At 52.4% G+C, this 16,153-nt stretch overlaps 5 protein-coding genes and 1 non-coding gene across 6 annotated transcripts; 4 read left to right on the forward strand and 2 right to left on the reverse strand.

The window, feature by feature from the left end:
• Window positions 1–254: 254 nt before the first annotated feature.
• UHO2_00563 (putative Family 9 glycosyl hydrolase) lies at window positions 255–2,054 on the reverse strand (the record flags this gene model as incomplete). The annotated part of the gene is made up of 1 exon (XM_041557183.1): window positions 255–2,054. One exon carries the CDS (start codon window positions 2,052–2,054, stop codon window positions 255–257), a length of 1,800 nt encoding a protein of 599 aa, XP_041413117.1.
• Window positions 2,055–3,375: 1,321 nt separating this feature from the next.
• On the forward strand, window positions 3,376–3,996 carry UHO2_00564 (putative ARL1 - ADP-ribosylation factor; the record flags this gene model as incomplete). The annotated part of the gene is made up of 1 exon (XM_041557184.1): window positions 3,376–3,996. The coding sequence occupies one exon, from the start codon at window positions 3,376–3,378 to the stop codon at window positions 3,994–3,996; it is 621 nt and encodes a 206-aa protein (XP_041413118.1).
• Window positions 3,997–4,090: 94 nt separating this feature from the next.
• Window positions 4,091–6,026, reverse strand: UHO2_00565 (uncharacterized protein; the record flags this gene model as incomplete). Its single annotated transcript, XM_041557185.1, has 4 exons — window positions 4,091–4,443; window positions 4,529–4,985; window positions 5,084–5,301; window positions 5,417–6,026. The coding sequence occupies 4 exons, from the start codon at window positions 6,024–6,026 to the stop codon at window positions 4,091–4,093; spliced, it is 1,638 nt and encodes a 545-aa protein (XP_041413119.1).
• A 633-nt stretch (window positions 6,027–6,659) lies between these two features.
• UHO2_00566 (uncharacterized protein) lies at window positions 6,660–9,059 on the forward strand (the record flags this gene model as incomplete). Its single annotated transcript, XM_041557186.1, has 1 exon — window positions 6,660–9,059. One exon carries the CDS (start codon window positions 6,660–6,662, stop codon window positions 9,057–9,059), a length of 2,400 nt encoding a protein of 799 aa, XP_041413120.1.
• A 505-nt stretch (window positions 9,060–9,564) lies between these two features.
• Window positions 9,565–9,659, forward strand: tRNA-His(GTG). The gene has a single exon. It is a non-coding gene; the product is annotated as a tRNA-His (tRNA).
• A 497-nt stretch (window positions 9,660–10,156) lies between these two features.
• UHO2_00567 (putative golgi adaptor HA1/AP1 adaptin gamma subunit) lies at window positions 10,157–12,799 on the forward strand (the record flags this gene model as incomplete). The annotated part of the gene is made up of 1 exon (XM_041557187.1): window positions 10,157–12,799. The coding sequence occupies one exon, from the start codon at window positions 10,157–10,159 to the stop codon at window positions 12,797–12,799; it is 2,643 nt and encodes an 880-aa protein (XP_041413121.1).
• Window positions 12,800–16,153: the final 3,354 nt, after the last annotated feature.

A 16,153-nucleotide genomic window follows, 5' to 3' on the forward strand; every position in this document is an offset into this window, starting at 1 on the left:
GTCATGACTCTCTCTCGGAAGCATGACGCGCACAGCGAGCCTGCACAGGTAGTAGGTTCGATGGGTGTAACCCGAAATGAAGTCGTGTCCAGCATCGCACACACATGGGTGAAGGAATGACTGCCATGAATATAATTGTTCTGTGTAAGCAATCCGAGTACATGCGATACATATGAGCAAAAGTGTGTGTGATCCGATCGAGAACGAGAGCATCACGGCGATAGATGAGAACAGATGGAACCAGCGATCTTCCTTCAGAGATCCATCTTCTTGTGGCGATACCACCACTTGATCCGGTCTCGCTGCCACCATGAAAGCCAACCAGCGGCTGCAAAGAAGACAACGAGAACGACAACGGCAACAGCGATTTTGGCGCCCTGGCTGAGACCACCACTTCCATGTGCGGGATAGGCGGCGTCAGTGGGACGACCTGAGGCTACGTTGGCAGCACCCGTCAAGGTGGTGTAAGGAGGATCCTTAGTTACGTTCCTCGCAATGCGCGAGACGGCAGCAGCCACAAGCGGTGCATTGTAGTCGAGCGCGATCTCGGTTTGCGGCCAGTCATCGCGAATGTCAAAGAAACGGTCCTGTTTGTCGGGACCACCCACGACGGCACCGTACAACACGTGCAACTCCCTGGGGGGACTGTTGTTGATGTTGGTGATGTCGTTGCCGCCCGATGCCATCGCTGAGTGCGGATTCTGAGGGCTGTTGGAGTGCTGACCGACGATGAACGGGCCATTGTAGCTGTTGTCTCCGAGCAAGTAGTCAACCTGCGAGTCAGCGAGGAAACGGTAAGCGTTGGTCTTGTCGGAAGATGTCGCAAAGCCTGAGTAGATGTCAGCAATGAAGGCGGCGTTCAATGCAGGGTTGAGACTGGCAGCATCGCTGTCGCCTTGCCAGTAGTAGAGACCGCCCTTGGTCTGACTAACGTAGGTCATCTTGCCTGATGTCAGATGGTCAAAGTACTGCTCAGCGTCGTTCTGGAAGCGTGCCATGTTAAGACCGAAAGAGGCGTTGTGCTGTGTCATCTGTGCAGCAAGCACGGGAAGCGCCGCAGTCTTGCGATCCCAATTGAGTGCAGCGTTGATGCTGGCGTAAGGATTAGTGCCGTTAGGATAGTATGTTAGGCCCTGGTTGACATAGCTGGGGTCGGCCTTGGCTAGCGTCATCCACATGCCTGCGAACGCAATGTCGTCCTCGTAGTCGCTGGAAGGGTAGCTCTGCCCAGCGATTGGCGATGCGACCTGGTAGACCTGCTTGGGCGAGCTGCTGATTGCCAAGTCCCAGAGTCCTTCCGCATGACGCATCAGGCCATCGGCATATGTACGGTTGCGAATGCTGGGTACACCGCCGAGCTGAGCGCCACTTGTACTGGTTGGAAGGGATGCGCCACGCTCGCCGTAGAGATAGGCCGATGCAGCAAATGCGGCCGCACATGAAGCGAAAGCGTCGGTGCCTGGGTTTTGCCGTGTGACGCTGAAGGATGGGCGAGGCCCAGGAATGTTGAGGTCTCCGCCCCAGTACTGGTCATCGGTGCCTGGGTTACCTACGAGGACCCACAACGTGTTGGAATCTGAATGCGCCTTCGAAAGCCAATCGAGCCCCCAGCGAAGCGTCGAATCGAGGTAAGCATCCTGACCACTTTTGGCGTACGCTGAACCGAAACTCAGCGCACTCCATGCCATCGATGTCAAGGTCCAGCAGAAGGGATAGGTGGCCTTGATATAGTCACCTGCATCGTAGTAACCACCGGAAAGATCGGTGCCATTCAGAGTTCCGTCATTCTCGCAGCTGCTGTTCCTCCATGATACGCGGCTGTCAGCGGGCAGGACACCACTTCTTTGTGCCTCGTAGAACCATAGGGCGTTTCCAAGAAGGTCGGCGTATTGAGGGTTAACGTCGTTGGTCAGGTTGGATTGTTGTGAGACTGCACCATTCGAAGCTTCGAGTGGATTGTAGACTTGCGTCGGAGTTATCTGTGCCAGAGAAGTCGGCAAAGCCTGCGCCAAAGCTACCAGTGTTGCGAATGTTCGCAATGTGGAAGTAAGCATGATCGCAAGGCGAAGCGTGCGGGAAGGATGTCGGCCGGTCGAATCTATGGATGGTTCGAAGACGGCGATCGCGCCAAAACAGCTGGGTGCTCGAAAGGTAGAAGGGAGTCTTTATGACAGTTGCGACTGCATGGCGTGGTCGAGCATGAAAGGAGAACGGGGGATTGGGGGTGTAGAGCAGCGATGAACAACAGAACAAAGTCTTGCCAAGTGGAGAGGAATGAGGCTTCCAAAAGTTCCAATGGGACACTCGAGTAGTTATCATTCGGAACACACTGACAGCAGAGTAACGAGTGAGTTGGAAAGCACAGCCGAGTTCGCTTCTGTACTTCGCACATCAAAAAGCCGTTTACAGCCTTCCACCAGCCGCGCCAGTTCGACTGATTCGAGGTTTGGTACTAACTATAAGAGCAGATACTGCACCGGAGACGAAAGTGAAACCCTGATCAGTAGACAGATTGGTGTGCAGCCTCGCACAAGCAAAAGCGAAAGAACAACAAAGCAGAGAAGCTGCATGCCGCGGCCTCGGCTCAGTAGGAACGAGACATGATGCTTGATCGACAGACCGTTTGTTAAGTTATCGTCGGCGCGTTTCCGCTGTTCTGATTCAGGCACCTCTGCATGAACGATTGGAAATGGCCGTCTCTTCGACTGTTCCCAGACAAAAAGCCCTTAAGGTGGGTATCAAACTTTTTGCGTTCTCTTGATGGACCCTTCGCAATCGAAAAGGTTTTCCTTGCCGCAATTCAACCAGCAGGATGTGTAGAAAGTAAAGACGTTTTGGGTCCCGATAGCTGGCGATCGGGGAGAGTCTAAGTACGATGTCACTACTCCGTTAAGGCAGAAACATATACTCAATTGACTGAGGGAATGTGGCGAGAGCCTAGTGCTCTCTGTGAGATATATATACATGTGTGCGGCACATGCCGAAGGTGGGAGTACTCCTACTTAGTGATCTACCATGACAACGAGCGGGACTGTGTTGCACCCGATCTCTGATCAGATCGGTCATCTAACCAGATCGGCTCTGCCTGATCTCCGATCTGATCGGCCCCGCGTCATCCTTTAGCGTCGCACTGGATCGCAATCTCCAGCAGGATGTGGATCGTTTTCAAGATGTGAGATCGCTGCATTGCACACTTTTTTGTTTTGTTTTTTGAAGTTTCGCGGAAATGTTTTTCTGTCGCTCTTGGTGATACTCTCTGTACTTTCCAGTTTGGAATGGAGAATCTGTGCATCAATCTTCTCATACTCCAGCTTGCCTCTATCCGACCACGCACGAAGCTCTTCAGACCGCTCTGGGGGCAAAAGAAGGGCAACGATGGGTCTGCTGACCATCATACGTAAGACCAAGCTGCGGTCGCACGAATTCCGCTTCCTTTTCCTCGGTCTGGATAACGCTGGCAAGACTACGATCCTCAAGAAGCTCCAGAACCAACCACAATCCGAGATCGAAGCCATCTCACCCACCTTGGGCTTCGCTATCCAGACCTTCCAATATCAAGGCTATCACCTCAACGTGTGGGATATCGGAGGTCAAAAAAGCCTTCGTCCGTACTGGAAGAACTACTTCGAAAAGACCGATGCTATCATTTGGGTCGTTGACTCCTCCGACACAGCCCGACTGACCGACTGTAAGGAAGAGCTTGACAAGTTGCTCGAGGAGGAAAGACTCCATGGTGCGACCATCCTGATCTTTGCTAACAAGCAGGACTTGCCCGGAGCTCTCTCAGCGGAGCAGATCAAGAACCACCTTGAGCTCGATCAAGTATCCACGCACAGCTGGAGAATCCAGCCGTGCAGCGCTTACACGGGTGACAATCTTGTTCATGGTCTCGATTGGACAGTCGAAGATGTGGCCAACCGCATCTACTATCACGGCGATGCAAAATCAACACATGGTGTCCCAGCAAGTAAGGTGACAAAGCAAGACGTGTCATGAGCGTGAAGCAACCACTCAATGCAGACAAGCAGCCATCGAACTCAGACTAAATCTATACCAGCGGAGGCGTTGGGACTTGCTTTATGCATTACATTCATACTTGTACAACGACTCGTCTTCTTGGCTTGTCGTTCTCTGCCGATACCCTCTCTGCAGACACGTCCGCGTCGGACGTTATGGTCTCGACCGAGACGTCAGCATCAACGACCATCTCTCGCTGCTGGGCGCGTAAACGGATGGGCGTTCTTTCGCTTTCCCAGCGCTCGCGTCCCCATGCCCACATGGCATCAAGCACCAACATGCCTCCACCCAAACCCCACACCAACGTAATGGCGTAGAAGAAGTTGGAGTTGGCTGAACCAGCCTCAAGCCAGATATGATGGAAGGCAGGGGCCAGGCACATGCAGTAGGCGTACGTCAGCACCGTCACCAGCGGGTATCGTAGATCTGTGGAGGTTGAGCAAGTCGGGGAGAAGGTCAGCATGCGGCTCACGCTTCATGCAAGTCCCATAATGGTACCCTGGAAACTCACATTCGAAGATCTGGCTATGTAGGCTAAGCAGCCCAAGGAAGACGGCATGGTCTCCCACCGTGGGATAACTTTTGAAGACGGCGATCACACCGCTCATCAACGTGAGGCCAAATAAAGGGTCTTGTCGATACTTGATCGAAAAGGGCAACACGTAGCAGGCCAGATGGACGTTGAAGGTGAGGAGGAAAAAGTCACGGAAATGATCAAAGATCTCCATGAAAAAGTACCACCACAAACCCAAGTTGGGTGTGAGATCGGTCGCAAAGAGCATCAGGCCGTAAACTTGTTCTGCCCATGCCCAGCCGCTGTCGAGCGGTATGGAGAGTACGTTGGGTAGGTTGAGCAAGAGCGAGCCGATCGAAGCGCTGCCTGGACTGAGTGCAATGGCGCGTGAGATCCAGAAACCACCAGCAAGTGCTGTTGGCATGAGAACAAGGCCTTTGAGGATCGTGCGGCTCTGCATAATGATCAATTCGCGAAAAGGGATATTGTATGTCAGTACTAGAAGTGCATGCGGATTGCCTGCTGCACTCTGGTCGGGAAGAGGACACCCACCTTGGCAGATCGAACTCGATCGACCAAGAATCCAAGTTGTCGTGCAGTCTTTGCATCTGTTGTCAAGGCATTCTTGCCAACGCGAGCAATTTCGCGTTCGTAGATGAGCTCCCCTGCTCTTTTGCGACAGAGCTGCACCAGCATAGGAAAGAGCAACGCAGGGTACAATGATAGCAGCGACGACGCCGCCCAACACGGTGCGAGCTTGGTTGCGGAGCCTGGCAGCGGTGGAAAGGAGAAGATTGGCGAAATGATTGCCGGGTCAGTAAGTTGGCATTTGATCGTGCATTGTACGCTGTCCCAACGGTCGAGCCGGTCGCGGAAAGAACATACCTGACATGGCCGCGTCGACTGCAGCGAGCAAAGCAGCCACTTCGAGAGAGGTGGAGCTTCTAGCAGCACAGGTAGCGATGGTGAAAGGGTTGAAAAGATAGATAGCGGCAACCTTGACGGCTCTGCTCTGATCCCAGATGAAAAGATGTGTCTTCTTGGCCCATGCAGCCGATTCGCGGGAAAGGCAGATGCGGAAGAGAAGCCACCCTGCAATCGCGTCTGCCGCTATCCACACGAGTGCGATCGGCAATTCATCCCCAACCGAGTAAAGGCGCTCGAGCGCATGATGGAGGATCGGAAGAAGTAGCGGCGAGTGGTGGATCGTACCTGCTGAGTAAGGATCAGGGATGTAATGCGGAGATAAGGTCGAGACGGGTGTTGGCGGGTGTCGGAAGAGGTAGTGCGTCTCAACAAGCGACTTGAAGCTGCTGAACGGCGAAGTCAGCTCCGGTCGATCTTGCAAGAGCTCGAAGGCATCAGTGTAAAGGAAGAGTCCGAGTCGGAACAGCATAGCTCCTATCAAAGTGAGATAGAATAGCGACTTGGACGGCTGTAGCTCTCGGGTCGTCATGTCCTTTCCGGCTCCCGGCACTTTGGCTGTCGCCGCCATACTGATCTGCTCTGCTGCTCCTCCGGACTGCAAGGGCCTTTTGAGCTTCTTGACGGTCTACAAATACAGTAGAAGGATGTGCGTGTGGTCGTACAGGAAGAGAAGTGGTGCAACGCTCAGTGCGGAAGCAAGTGTTGGTCTTCACGCGCTCTGTTGTTCTCCGCTCATACACGATCGTGCTCTATTCGCAGCTGTGATTCCGCGAAGAAAGCTCAAATCGACAGATCGGGGCGTGGAGGTCCCTTTCCCGACTTTCGCCATTGGTCAGCGTTCGAGGTGAAAAATTTGTCAAAAAAATAAATTGAGGGTTCGCCAGCGAAAAGACCCGACCCTGCAGCTCTGAGAAAATTTTTGAGAAACTTCTGAGCTCAACAGGAGCATTTGGAACAGGCAGAAGAACAAGGCTCAGCAGTAGTTGGCCATCCTTGCCCGCTGTCGATCGGCCGAATTGTTGTATTTAAAGGCTTTCGAGTCAGCCGAACTCACCCTTCCACCACGATCAAGCAACAGTCACCCTTTGATATCCTTACAAGCATCTCGACTTGTATACAGTAAGAGACGCTTGCCGCTCTTTCACACATCAGCCCAATGCTGTACACAAAACTAGCTTGCCCACTTGGGCTCGCTCGTCCGATGGCTGCTGCTCGTCAACTCTCGACGTTGACCGCCAGGACCATCATTCGAGCCCAACTCACTCCATCTGCTGCATCTCTATCGCTGCGTTACGGCCTCGCGTCAGTGCAGCATAGCAGGCTCGCACGTCTGGAATCGGCCTCAAGCATCGCAAATGCCATCCGCAGTCTTTCTCACTCAACCGAGTCGGCGGAACCCGCTGCCGCCGCCGCCGCCGCCGCCGCAGCAGTAACCGCTGATGTGCCCGAGTATGAGGCTGACATTATCACCACAAGCAAGAACGAGCGTGACTTCAGCTCGTCGCGGGTCAAGGATGAGACCTTCGCATCATTGAAGGGCGCCATTAACCCAGCACTACTCAAAGCTTTGACCGTCAAGCCTTTCGCCTACACCAACATGTCAGCCGTCCAGCAGAGTGTACTCCACCTTCTGCCCGAAGTTGCCAGTGGAGTTGGGGAGCACGCCGCCCCCATGCCTGACGGACAGGGCAGAGACATGCTTGTCAAGGCCAAGACAGGAACCGGCAAGACCATTGCTTTCCTTGTGCCCGCCCTCGAAGCCCGTCTTCGATCCATCGAGGACGTACGTAACGGCAAGTTCCCAAAGCCTTGGCTTGACATGCTTCAAAGACACAGGCCTGGCTTGGATGTCGCATCCCTCAAGAAGAATGAGCTGGAGGACATTGTCAAGCAGTTTGTCAACAACACAGTCGGCATCCTCATCCTCTCACCCACACGAGAGCTTGCTACTCAGATCGCTGAGGAGGCCAAAAAGCTGCTGACCCACCTTCCGGATTTCAAGGTCCAGCTCCTCGTCGGAGGTGCAAGCCGAAACTTCCAGATCAACGACTGGAGGCGATCAAGGCCCGATGTCGTCGTTGCCACCCCTGGACGAATCATCGACCTGCTCAACGACGTCGGAATGATGCGCGAGGCCATGACTGCATGCCGCACTCTCATCCTCGACGAGGCCGATACCTTGCTCGAGATGGGTTTCCGTGACGAACTACAAGCCGTCATGAGTCACCTGCCCGCCAAGGTTGATCGTCAGAACATGCTATTCAGTGCCACTGTCAGCCCTGAGATTCGTGCCATCGCCCGCGCCAGCTTGCAGAAGGACCACCGCTTCATCGACTGTGTTCCTGCAGGCGAGGAGAACGTCCACAAGCACATTCCACAGTACGCCACCGTTCTTGAGTCGGCTGAAGAGCAGATCCCACACGTTTTGCGTCTGATTGCACACGACCAGCTCATCAACCCCGGCAAGTCCAAGACCATTGTCTTCGCACCCACCACCAAGATGACCGAGCTCTTCGCCGATGTCATCCGCCAGACACAACGTCATCTTCCGGCCGGATCTGGTTCCAGCATCTATGAGATCCACAGCAAGAAGGATCAGCGTTCTCGATTCAACACCAGCGACCGCTTCCGCAAGGATCAAAGTGGCGCCAGTGTACTTGTCACTAGTGACGTCAGCGCTCGTGGTGTTGACTATCCTGGTACCACCCGCGTCATTCAGATTGGTATTCCCAGCAACAAGGACCAATACATTCACCGAATCGGCCGAACAGGTCGTGCCGGTGCCAAGGGTCGATCCGATATTGTGCTGCTGAACTTCGAACGTGGCTTCCTGCACTACCAGCTTGACGATCTTCCCATTACTCAACTCCACGTTGAGGACCTTGTTCAGGAAGTCGAGACACTCTCGCAGCGCTTTGACGAAGCACCGGAGGAGTTTGCCGTTCCACAGGAGCTTGTTGACGCGGCCAAGACCAAAATTCAGCAAGCACAGAAGGGTGGGCCGAAAAAGGGACGAGACAGGGATGCTGGCAACGTCAAGGCTCCCGCTAAGCTTCAAGGACCCCTCTCCGGCAAATACAGCACCGAAACTCTTGCTCCTCTCATCGAAGACTCGCTCAATTCGTTGGACGAGGAGGAAGGTGTTCGTGAAGTCTTCGGCTCACTGCTTGGTTTCTACGTCGGTAAGGGCGACGAGCTCCGCACCAGCAAGATGCAGATGGTCGAGGGTCTCAAGCAGTGGACCGTCGAAGCTGGCCGCCTCGAACGACCCCCTCACATGAGCGAGCAATACATGCAGAAGCTCGGTATCTCGTCCAGAGATGTGCGCGGTGGAAGCGGTTCGCCCCGTCGTGATTTTGTCAACATTGGTGGACGTGGTGAACGCAACGGCGCTCGCTCTTTCGGTCGTGGACGTTTCAGCAAGGACAGCAACAGCCGTGGTGGCGAACGCGACAGAAGCGACTTCCGCAGTGCACGAGACAGCCGAGACGGTCGAGGCGGTTCTCGTTCCAGCGGAGGACGTGGCGGTAGCAGCTGGGGAAGCGGACGTGACGCTCGTGAGGGTAGTTTCGGTCACGACAGCAGCGGTGATAAGTGGTAAGACGCTCGTCCACCTGCTTCGACAAAGATACTAGCGTGACGACATCCGCTATTTCTGACTCTTCTTTCAAAAAGGCACATGGCCCACAGACTTCAAACATGTACTTTTAGCTACTGCCTCGTTCACTCAAAACCTGTACTATTAGCCTCTTTTATCTCATCAGGATCTATCAGAGAGGAGAAGCTCCGTCTGCGAATTTCCATGACTTCAATCGAGAACAATATCACCACTTCTGTCAAGGTCTCCAGTCTGAGCAAGACTGCATCGAACACCCAAGGGTTCGTGGCGAGAAGACAACCGATAGCCAGTCATGCGCAAATGACTGTTTTGCAGGCGGATGTATGGCGGTAGGAATGCGTCCTTCGACCGCTTGCGATGCAGTCTTAGTGAGCCCTGACGTGAGCTTGTACCAGCCAGCATTACTGGCAGCGTCGACGCTTATATATATTACTCGAATACAAAATAATCATTCATATTTGCAACAATCGCTTAACTCGCTAAGCTTGCAGCCTTAGTATAGTGGTTAGTACAGCTCGTTGTGGAGAAGATTTCTTGCTTTGATTAACCGAGCAGACGGATGTTCGATTCCTCCAGGCTGCATCTTTTTTTGCCCTTTTAATAATAGATTTTGCTCGTCATGACAAACCGCTATAGCCCTAATGAGGTGACCATCTTCTTGCTGCTGGGACCAGCAGCACAATCTGACGAATGTAACGAACGGGTTGATCCGGACAGGAACAATTCGTCGGCAATGAGATGGTGGAGATGATGAGCCCGTGTGTTAAAATGACGCTCTGACCAACTCAGGAAATTCGAGCGAGCCGTTAGGAAGGCTGAGACCGAGGCGGCTGCAGGTCGAACAAAACGCGTGCGGTGTTGCTGTCATCTTGTCGCTCCTGTCCCGTTAGCACAGCTTCCTGTCTTCGACTCTCAGCACACACTTCTACGGCTCGGATCTTCTCCTCATCACTCATCGACTGTACGGGAACAGCTTGACTGTCTGCATATCGGAGTATCACACCCTGCTCTGACGTGAACGTGCCTCTGGCTTTGGTTCAGTCTATTCATCCACCATACCCTGACGAAGCTGGACCACCATGTCTACCTTCTTCCAGAAACAGCAGCAGGTAGCTGCGCTCGATCCACGCCTCGGAGGCCTGATGGCCAGTGCTGGTCTCTACAATCTGAAAGCACTCATCAAGGCCATTCGATCGTGCAAGACCTTGGCAGACGAGCGATCGCTAATCCAGAAAGAGTCGGCCTCCATTCGAACAGCTTTCAAGGATGAGGATCCCTTCGCTCGCCACAACAATATCGCCAAGTTGCTCTACATTCACATGCTGGGCTACCCAGCCCACTTCGGCCAGATCGAATGTCTCAAGCTCGTAGCTACACCGCGATTCACCGACAAACGTCTCGGCTACTTGGGCATCATGCTTTTGCTCGACGAGAATACCGAAGTCTTGACCCTCGTCACCAATGGCTTGAAGAATGATATGGAGCACTCCAACATGTACGTCTGCGGGCTGGCACTCTGCACCTTTGCCAACATCGCATCCGAAGAAATGTCACGAGATCTCTGTAACGAAATCGAGAAGCTCATGGGCAGCAGCAATACCTACATCCGTCGCAAGGCCGCTATCTGTGCCATGCGAATTGTACGCAAGGTACCGGATCTGATCGATCACTTTGTCGACCGCACCAAGCAGCTGTTGTCGGACAAGAACCATGGTGTTCTGCTTTGCGCTGTGACCTTGGCCATCGAGATCTGTCGTCAGGATGCCGAAGCATTGCAAGACTACAGGCGGGCTGTGCCGCTCCTAGTTCAGCACCTCAAGTCGCTCGTCACTACTGGCTATTCGCCCGAGCACGATGTGTCCGGCATCACCGATCCATTTCTGCAAGTCAAGATCTTACGACTACTGCGTATCCTCGGCAAGGAGAACGCACAGGCTTCCGAAACCATGAACGACATTCTCGCTCAGGTCGCTACCAACACCGAAGCAAGCAAAAACGTCGGCAACAGTATCCTCTACGAGACGGTCCTCACTATCCTCGAAATCAACGCTGACAACGGTCTCAGGGTTATGGCAATCAACATTCTGGGCAAGTTCTTGAGCAACCGAGACAACAACATTCGATACGTTGCTCTCAACACCCTCAGTAAGGTCGTGTCCATGGACACCAACGCTGTTCAGCGTCACCGCAACATCATTCTCGACTGTCTCCGTGACGGAGATATCTCGATCCGACGAAGAGCGCTCGAGCTCAGCTATGCGCTCATCAACGAGAGCAATGTTCGAGTTCTCACTCGAGAGCTGCTGTCTTTCCTCGAAGTCGCCGACAACGAGTTCAAGCTTGGCATGACTACCCAAATTTGCCTTGCAGCCGAGAAGTTTGCTCCTAACAAGCGGTGGCATATCGACACTGTCCTACGCGTCCTGAAGCTTGCCGGCAACTACGTTCGTGAGGAGATCCTCTCTGCTTTCATCCGTCTGGTCTGCCACACACCGGAATTGCAGGCCTACACGGTGCAGAAGCTGTTCTTAGCTCTTCATCAGGACTTCTCACAAGAATCGCTCACTCTTGCTTCGGTCTGGGTAATCGGCGAGTTTGGCGATGTCTTGATTCAGGGCGGCAACTTTGAGGACGAGGAGTTGGTGCGAGAAGTCCAGTCAAAGGATGTCGTTGATTTGCTGTCCTCCGTGCTTGACAGTCCGTACGTCAACGGCTTGATTCGTCAATTCGTCCTGACTTCTCTCGCAAAGCTGCACACTCGACTTTCAGATTCGACCGAGCAGTCGCGCATCGAACAGATCATTGGCAGCTACGAGAGCAGTGTCGAGGTGGAGATTCAGCAGCGCAGTGTCGAGTTCGCCAGCTTGCTCAGCAGGAGCAATATCCGAGAAGGTGTATTGGAGAGCATGCCCCCTCCCGAGATCAGACAGACCGTATTGGGCACTGTCAGTGAGGCCAAGCCGGTTGGCTCGACAAGGTCAGACAAGGATGCATTGTTGGATTTGATGGGTGACGAGATGCCGGTGTCCAGCGGAGGCGTTGCAGCGTCGAGCGGTGCCGGTGCTGGAACACAGCAGACTACGCACGATCTGTTGGCGGACATCTTTGGTGGTAGCGACATGGGTGGTGCTCCAGCGGCGGCTCCTGCTGCCGGCGGAGCCACTGCAGGACAGAAGCCAAAGAGCTCTGTCAACGACATTCTCGGTTTGTTCGGCGACCGTGGCAGCACATCAGCAGCAGCTCCGGCACCTGCCGCCCAAGCTACACCCTCCTCATATGGCGGCCTTGACCTCCTCGGAGGACTCGACACCAGCTCCACCTCCGCTCCCACTCCAGCACCTGCTTCCACTCCAGCTGCCGCTGCTGCTCCAACGCAACCAGCCTCCGCCAAAGCCCACACAGTCTACGATAAGCATGGTCTCAAAATCACCTTCACCCCGACAACCAACCCTGCTCGACCCGAAATCGTCAACATCACAGCTCGCTTCACCACAACATCCCCCGTCTCCAACGTCAACTTCCAAGCAGCTGTCCCAAAGACACACAAGTTGCAGATGCAGGCAATCTCCAACTCAGACGTCGCACCCGGAGCTACAGAGACACAAGCATTGAGAGTTATGGTTCCTAACAACGCTCCTGTCAGGCTGAGGTTGCGCATTGCATTCAATGCTGGTGGAGAGAATGTGCAGGATCAAACTGATTGGGCTCAGCCTTCGGCTTAGTTTTGTTGTTCACAGAAGGCAATCACATTCATTGTTTCGCTTCCAAACCGCATTCCTTACAGGACTAGATGGTGTGTGCAGAAGAATTGCTGTTCTACATTAAGAAGTTGTGATGGATAGTGTACAGTCCCTGCCCAAAGTTTGGGGACAGGGTCCAATAGACAATAAATCAACCATTCGATAGCATACCTTCCATCTGCTTGGAGGAGTGATCTCTCATAAGTGTTGTCATGGGCCTGGATGCTCAAGAAGCAGGAGGGTCACTGGTTCATATGGAAGGAGCACAGGTATCGGAGATCTAGTCAATACCAGTAGAGAGCATGGTCGTAGTGCAGTCTCCATGGAGACCATGGACTCCTATGGACTCACATGCAAAGGAGGACTGGGCCCATATGTGAGGAGGACCAGGCACAGCCATGAAGAGGACCAAGCTCAAGGAGCATGCAGATGGTTACCACTCAGGGGCTCGAGAGACAAGAGTCAAAGGAACTGTCACTGGTCAAAGGAGAAGGAGCAGTGTATAGGAAACCAGCAAGCAGGTTCTGAGGAGGAGGAGCAGTGTCGAAGGAGTCAACACCACTCAGGAGGCACAGGGGTGCCAAGCAAGCAGGATAGCAAGAAGGAGGAGCAGTGTCGAAGGAGTTGACACAGCTCAAGAGGCACAGGGGTGCCAAGCAAGCAGGATAGCTCAAGGAGGACAGGAGTGGTGCTAGAGAGGCCCCCTGAACAGCACTCGATGAAGAAGGTACTCTCTGGAGAGAGAGCAGGAGCAGTGTCGCTGGCGATGCTGTGAAGAGGTATATAACCATACTTTCTCATCATCAAAGGTCAAGTGGATCCTCATCCACTCTACACACACCATAACTAGTTATCACTTCAGCATAAGTATACATTAGTTTCAGTCAGCATAGCAGCAATCTATCAAGGTTGCTCCTCATTGTAGTGCATGTGTTGTATCACCACTACCTGACATCTGAAGGTGACCCATAGCAGGTCAGCAGTCCGGATATAGATAGAACCAAAGGCAGTAGTCCACTGCAGTCTGGGGATCACTTCAAGCATTAGTCAGCACACTGGACACTCATGTTGATGCCACCAAATTACCACCAATGCCACCAACCTTATCACCAACACCATCAACCTCATCATCATCAACACTCACACCAGACCTTAGTGTCATCATAACCTACATATTGATATTGATCATGCTGAGCTACCCCTGAACGGAGTGTCCACAGAGGTCAGCTGAAACCTATGATAGTATATACAACAAATGCCACCTGCTGTCATCATGCAACTTGATAGTTGCTGAGCAACATAGCTCATCGAGACCGATACTGAGACAATAGCTGTTGCACAACTTGATAGTCACCGAGTATCTCGACAGACCGACCTGGGTTTCAGGCGCGAGACCCCTGACACATGGGTTCTCCTATGAGGGTAGGTAGGACTAGTAATATCATGCTTGCAACATAAGATCTCACAGGAATCGGTTCAGGAGAGGCCTCTATCGCTGATAGGGCAAGAGGATGACAATGAACTAGGAGAGGTTGCCACCAGATGAAGGAGGGGTCTGACTGGACAATGAACCTAAGGGAGACCAGTGGGCAAGATAAGTAGGAGCATGCATTGTCATTCAGATGAAGTGGGACTAGCCCCTGATGGAGATGAGACAGTGAGGGGCCCATCCACCCACAGGAGACAAGGGAGGAGGTGCCGATGAGTAGCATCACAAGGTGGATGGAGAGCAAAGGAGGCATGAGGAGAGGGAGCAGTATCACAGGTGACACTGCAAGACAGGTATATAACCATGCCCCCCATCATAGCAAGGGAGTGGATGGCCATCCACTCTACACCATACATAACTAGTTATCACTTCAGCATAAGTATACATTAGTTTCAGTCAGCATAGTTGCAATCAAGTAGATTGCTTCCATTGTAGCACATGTGTTGTATCACTGCTCACTGATGTCCAAAGGTGGTTCATAGCAAACCAGTGGTCCAGATTCAAGATAGAACTGAAGGCAGTCATCCATTGGGGTCCAGGGATCACCTCAAGCATTCAGTTGACACACTGGACACTTGTGTCAATGACATCAACCATCTCAATCACACCAGACCTTGGTGTCTTGCAATACATTCAATGTTATTGATCATGCTGAGCTACCTCTGGACAGAGTGTCCACAGTGGTCAGTTGAAACCTGCAATAGCAAACCCATTACAGCATATTCAAGTGAGAAAAGTAATAGAGACATCTCTACTACATATCTTGACAAGAATCATAATACCACAAGTGTTGTCACATATCTTGACAGGATTTGTAATAGACTCATTTCTATTACAGATATCAGGTTTTGGGCACGTGACCTCTGACAGTAGGCTTGTTCTGATCGATCCTAGCGAGATTACTCAAAATCCCAGTTCTTGGTTGAATCCATAAATCATATGCACTGCTATCCCGATCAGATTGTCGACACCCGATGCTCGCTTTAGATCATTCTGCACACACTTCCTGCGCCGACCCTGTGACACTTGCTCTTTGTCATAGTGGTTGAGTGGATTGTCATGGGGCCAGATGCGCAGGAGGCGGGAAGAAGTGAAGTCATATGAAGGAGCACAGAAATCACAGGATCGGGCTAAGTGAGAGCTTAAAGAAGAGTTCGCTGAGATCAGTAGTAGAAGCGACTCTAGGGCATAACTCGTTGTCAGCGGTCGTGTGCCTGAAACCTGAAATCTGTGGTAGTGTCGATACTATCACAGATCCTGTCGAGTTATGTGACAATGCTAGTGGTATTTCGATTCTTAGTGAAATATGTGATAGAGCCGTCTCTATCACTTTTCTCGTTTGAATCTGTAGTTGTGGTAATGCTATTGCAGATTTCGACTAACTGCTGTGGACACTCCATCCAGAGGTAGCTTGGCACAATCAATAATGATACAATGTTGGGTGAACTTGATGATGACACCAAAGGTCTGGTGTGAGTATGATACTTGGTGGCATCGACACAAGTGTCCAGTGTGTCGACTATTGCTTGAGGTGATCCCCAGACTGCAGTGGACAACTGCCTTCAGTTCTATCTAATCCAGACTGCTGGTTTACTATGAACCACCTTTGGACATCAGTGAGTGGTGATACAACACACATGCTACAATGAGAGGCAATCTATTTGATTGTGACTATGCTGACTGAAACTAATGAGTACTTATGCTTCTGAAGTAATACTATTTATATGGTGTAGAGTGGATGGGGATCCACTTGACCATTTGTGATGAGAAGGTATAGTTATATACCTCTTCACAGCATCACCAGCAACACTGCTCCTGCTCTCTCTCCAGAGAGTACCCTCACTGCT

The sequence above is a fragment of the Ustilago hordei genome (assembly GCF_900519145.1).
Source record: "Ustilago hordei strain Uho2 genome assembly, contig: UHO2_contig_01, whole genome shotgun sequence".
Classification (NCBI taxonomy): Eukaryota; Fungi; Basidiomycota; class Ustilaginomycetes; order Ustilaginales; family Ustilaginaceae; genus Ustilago; species Ustilago hordei.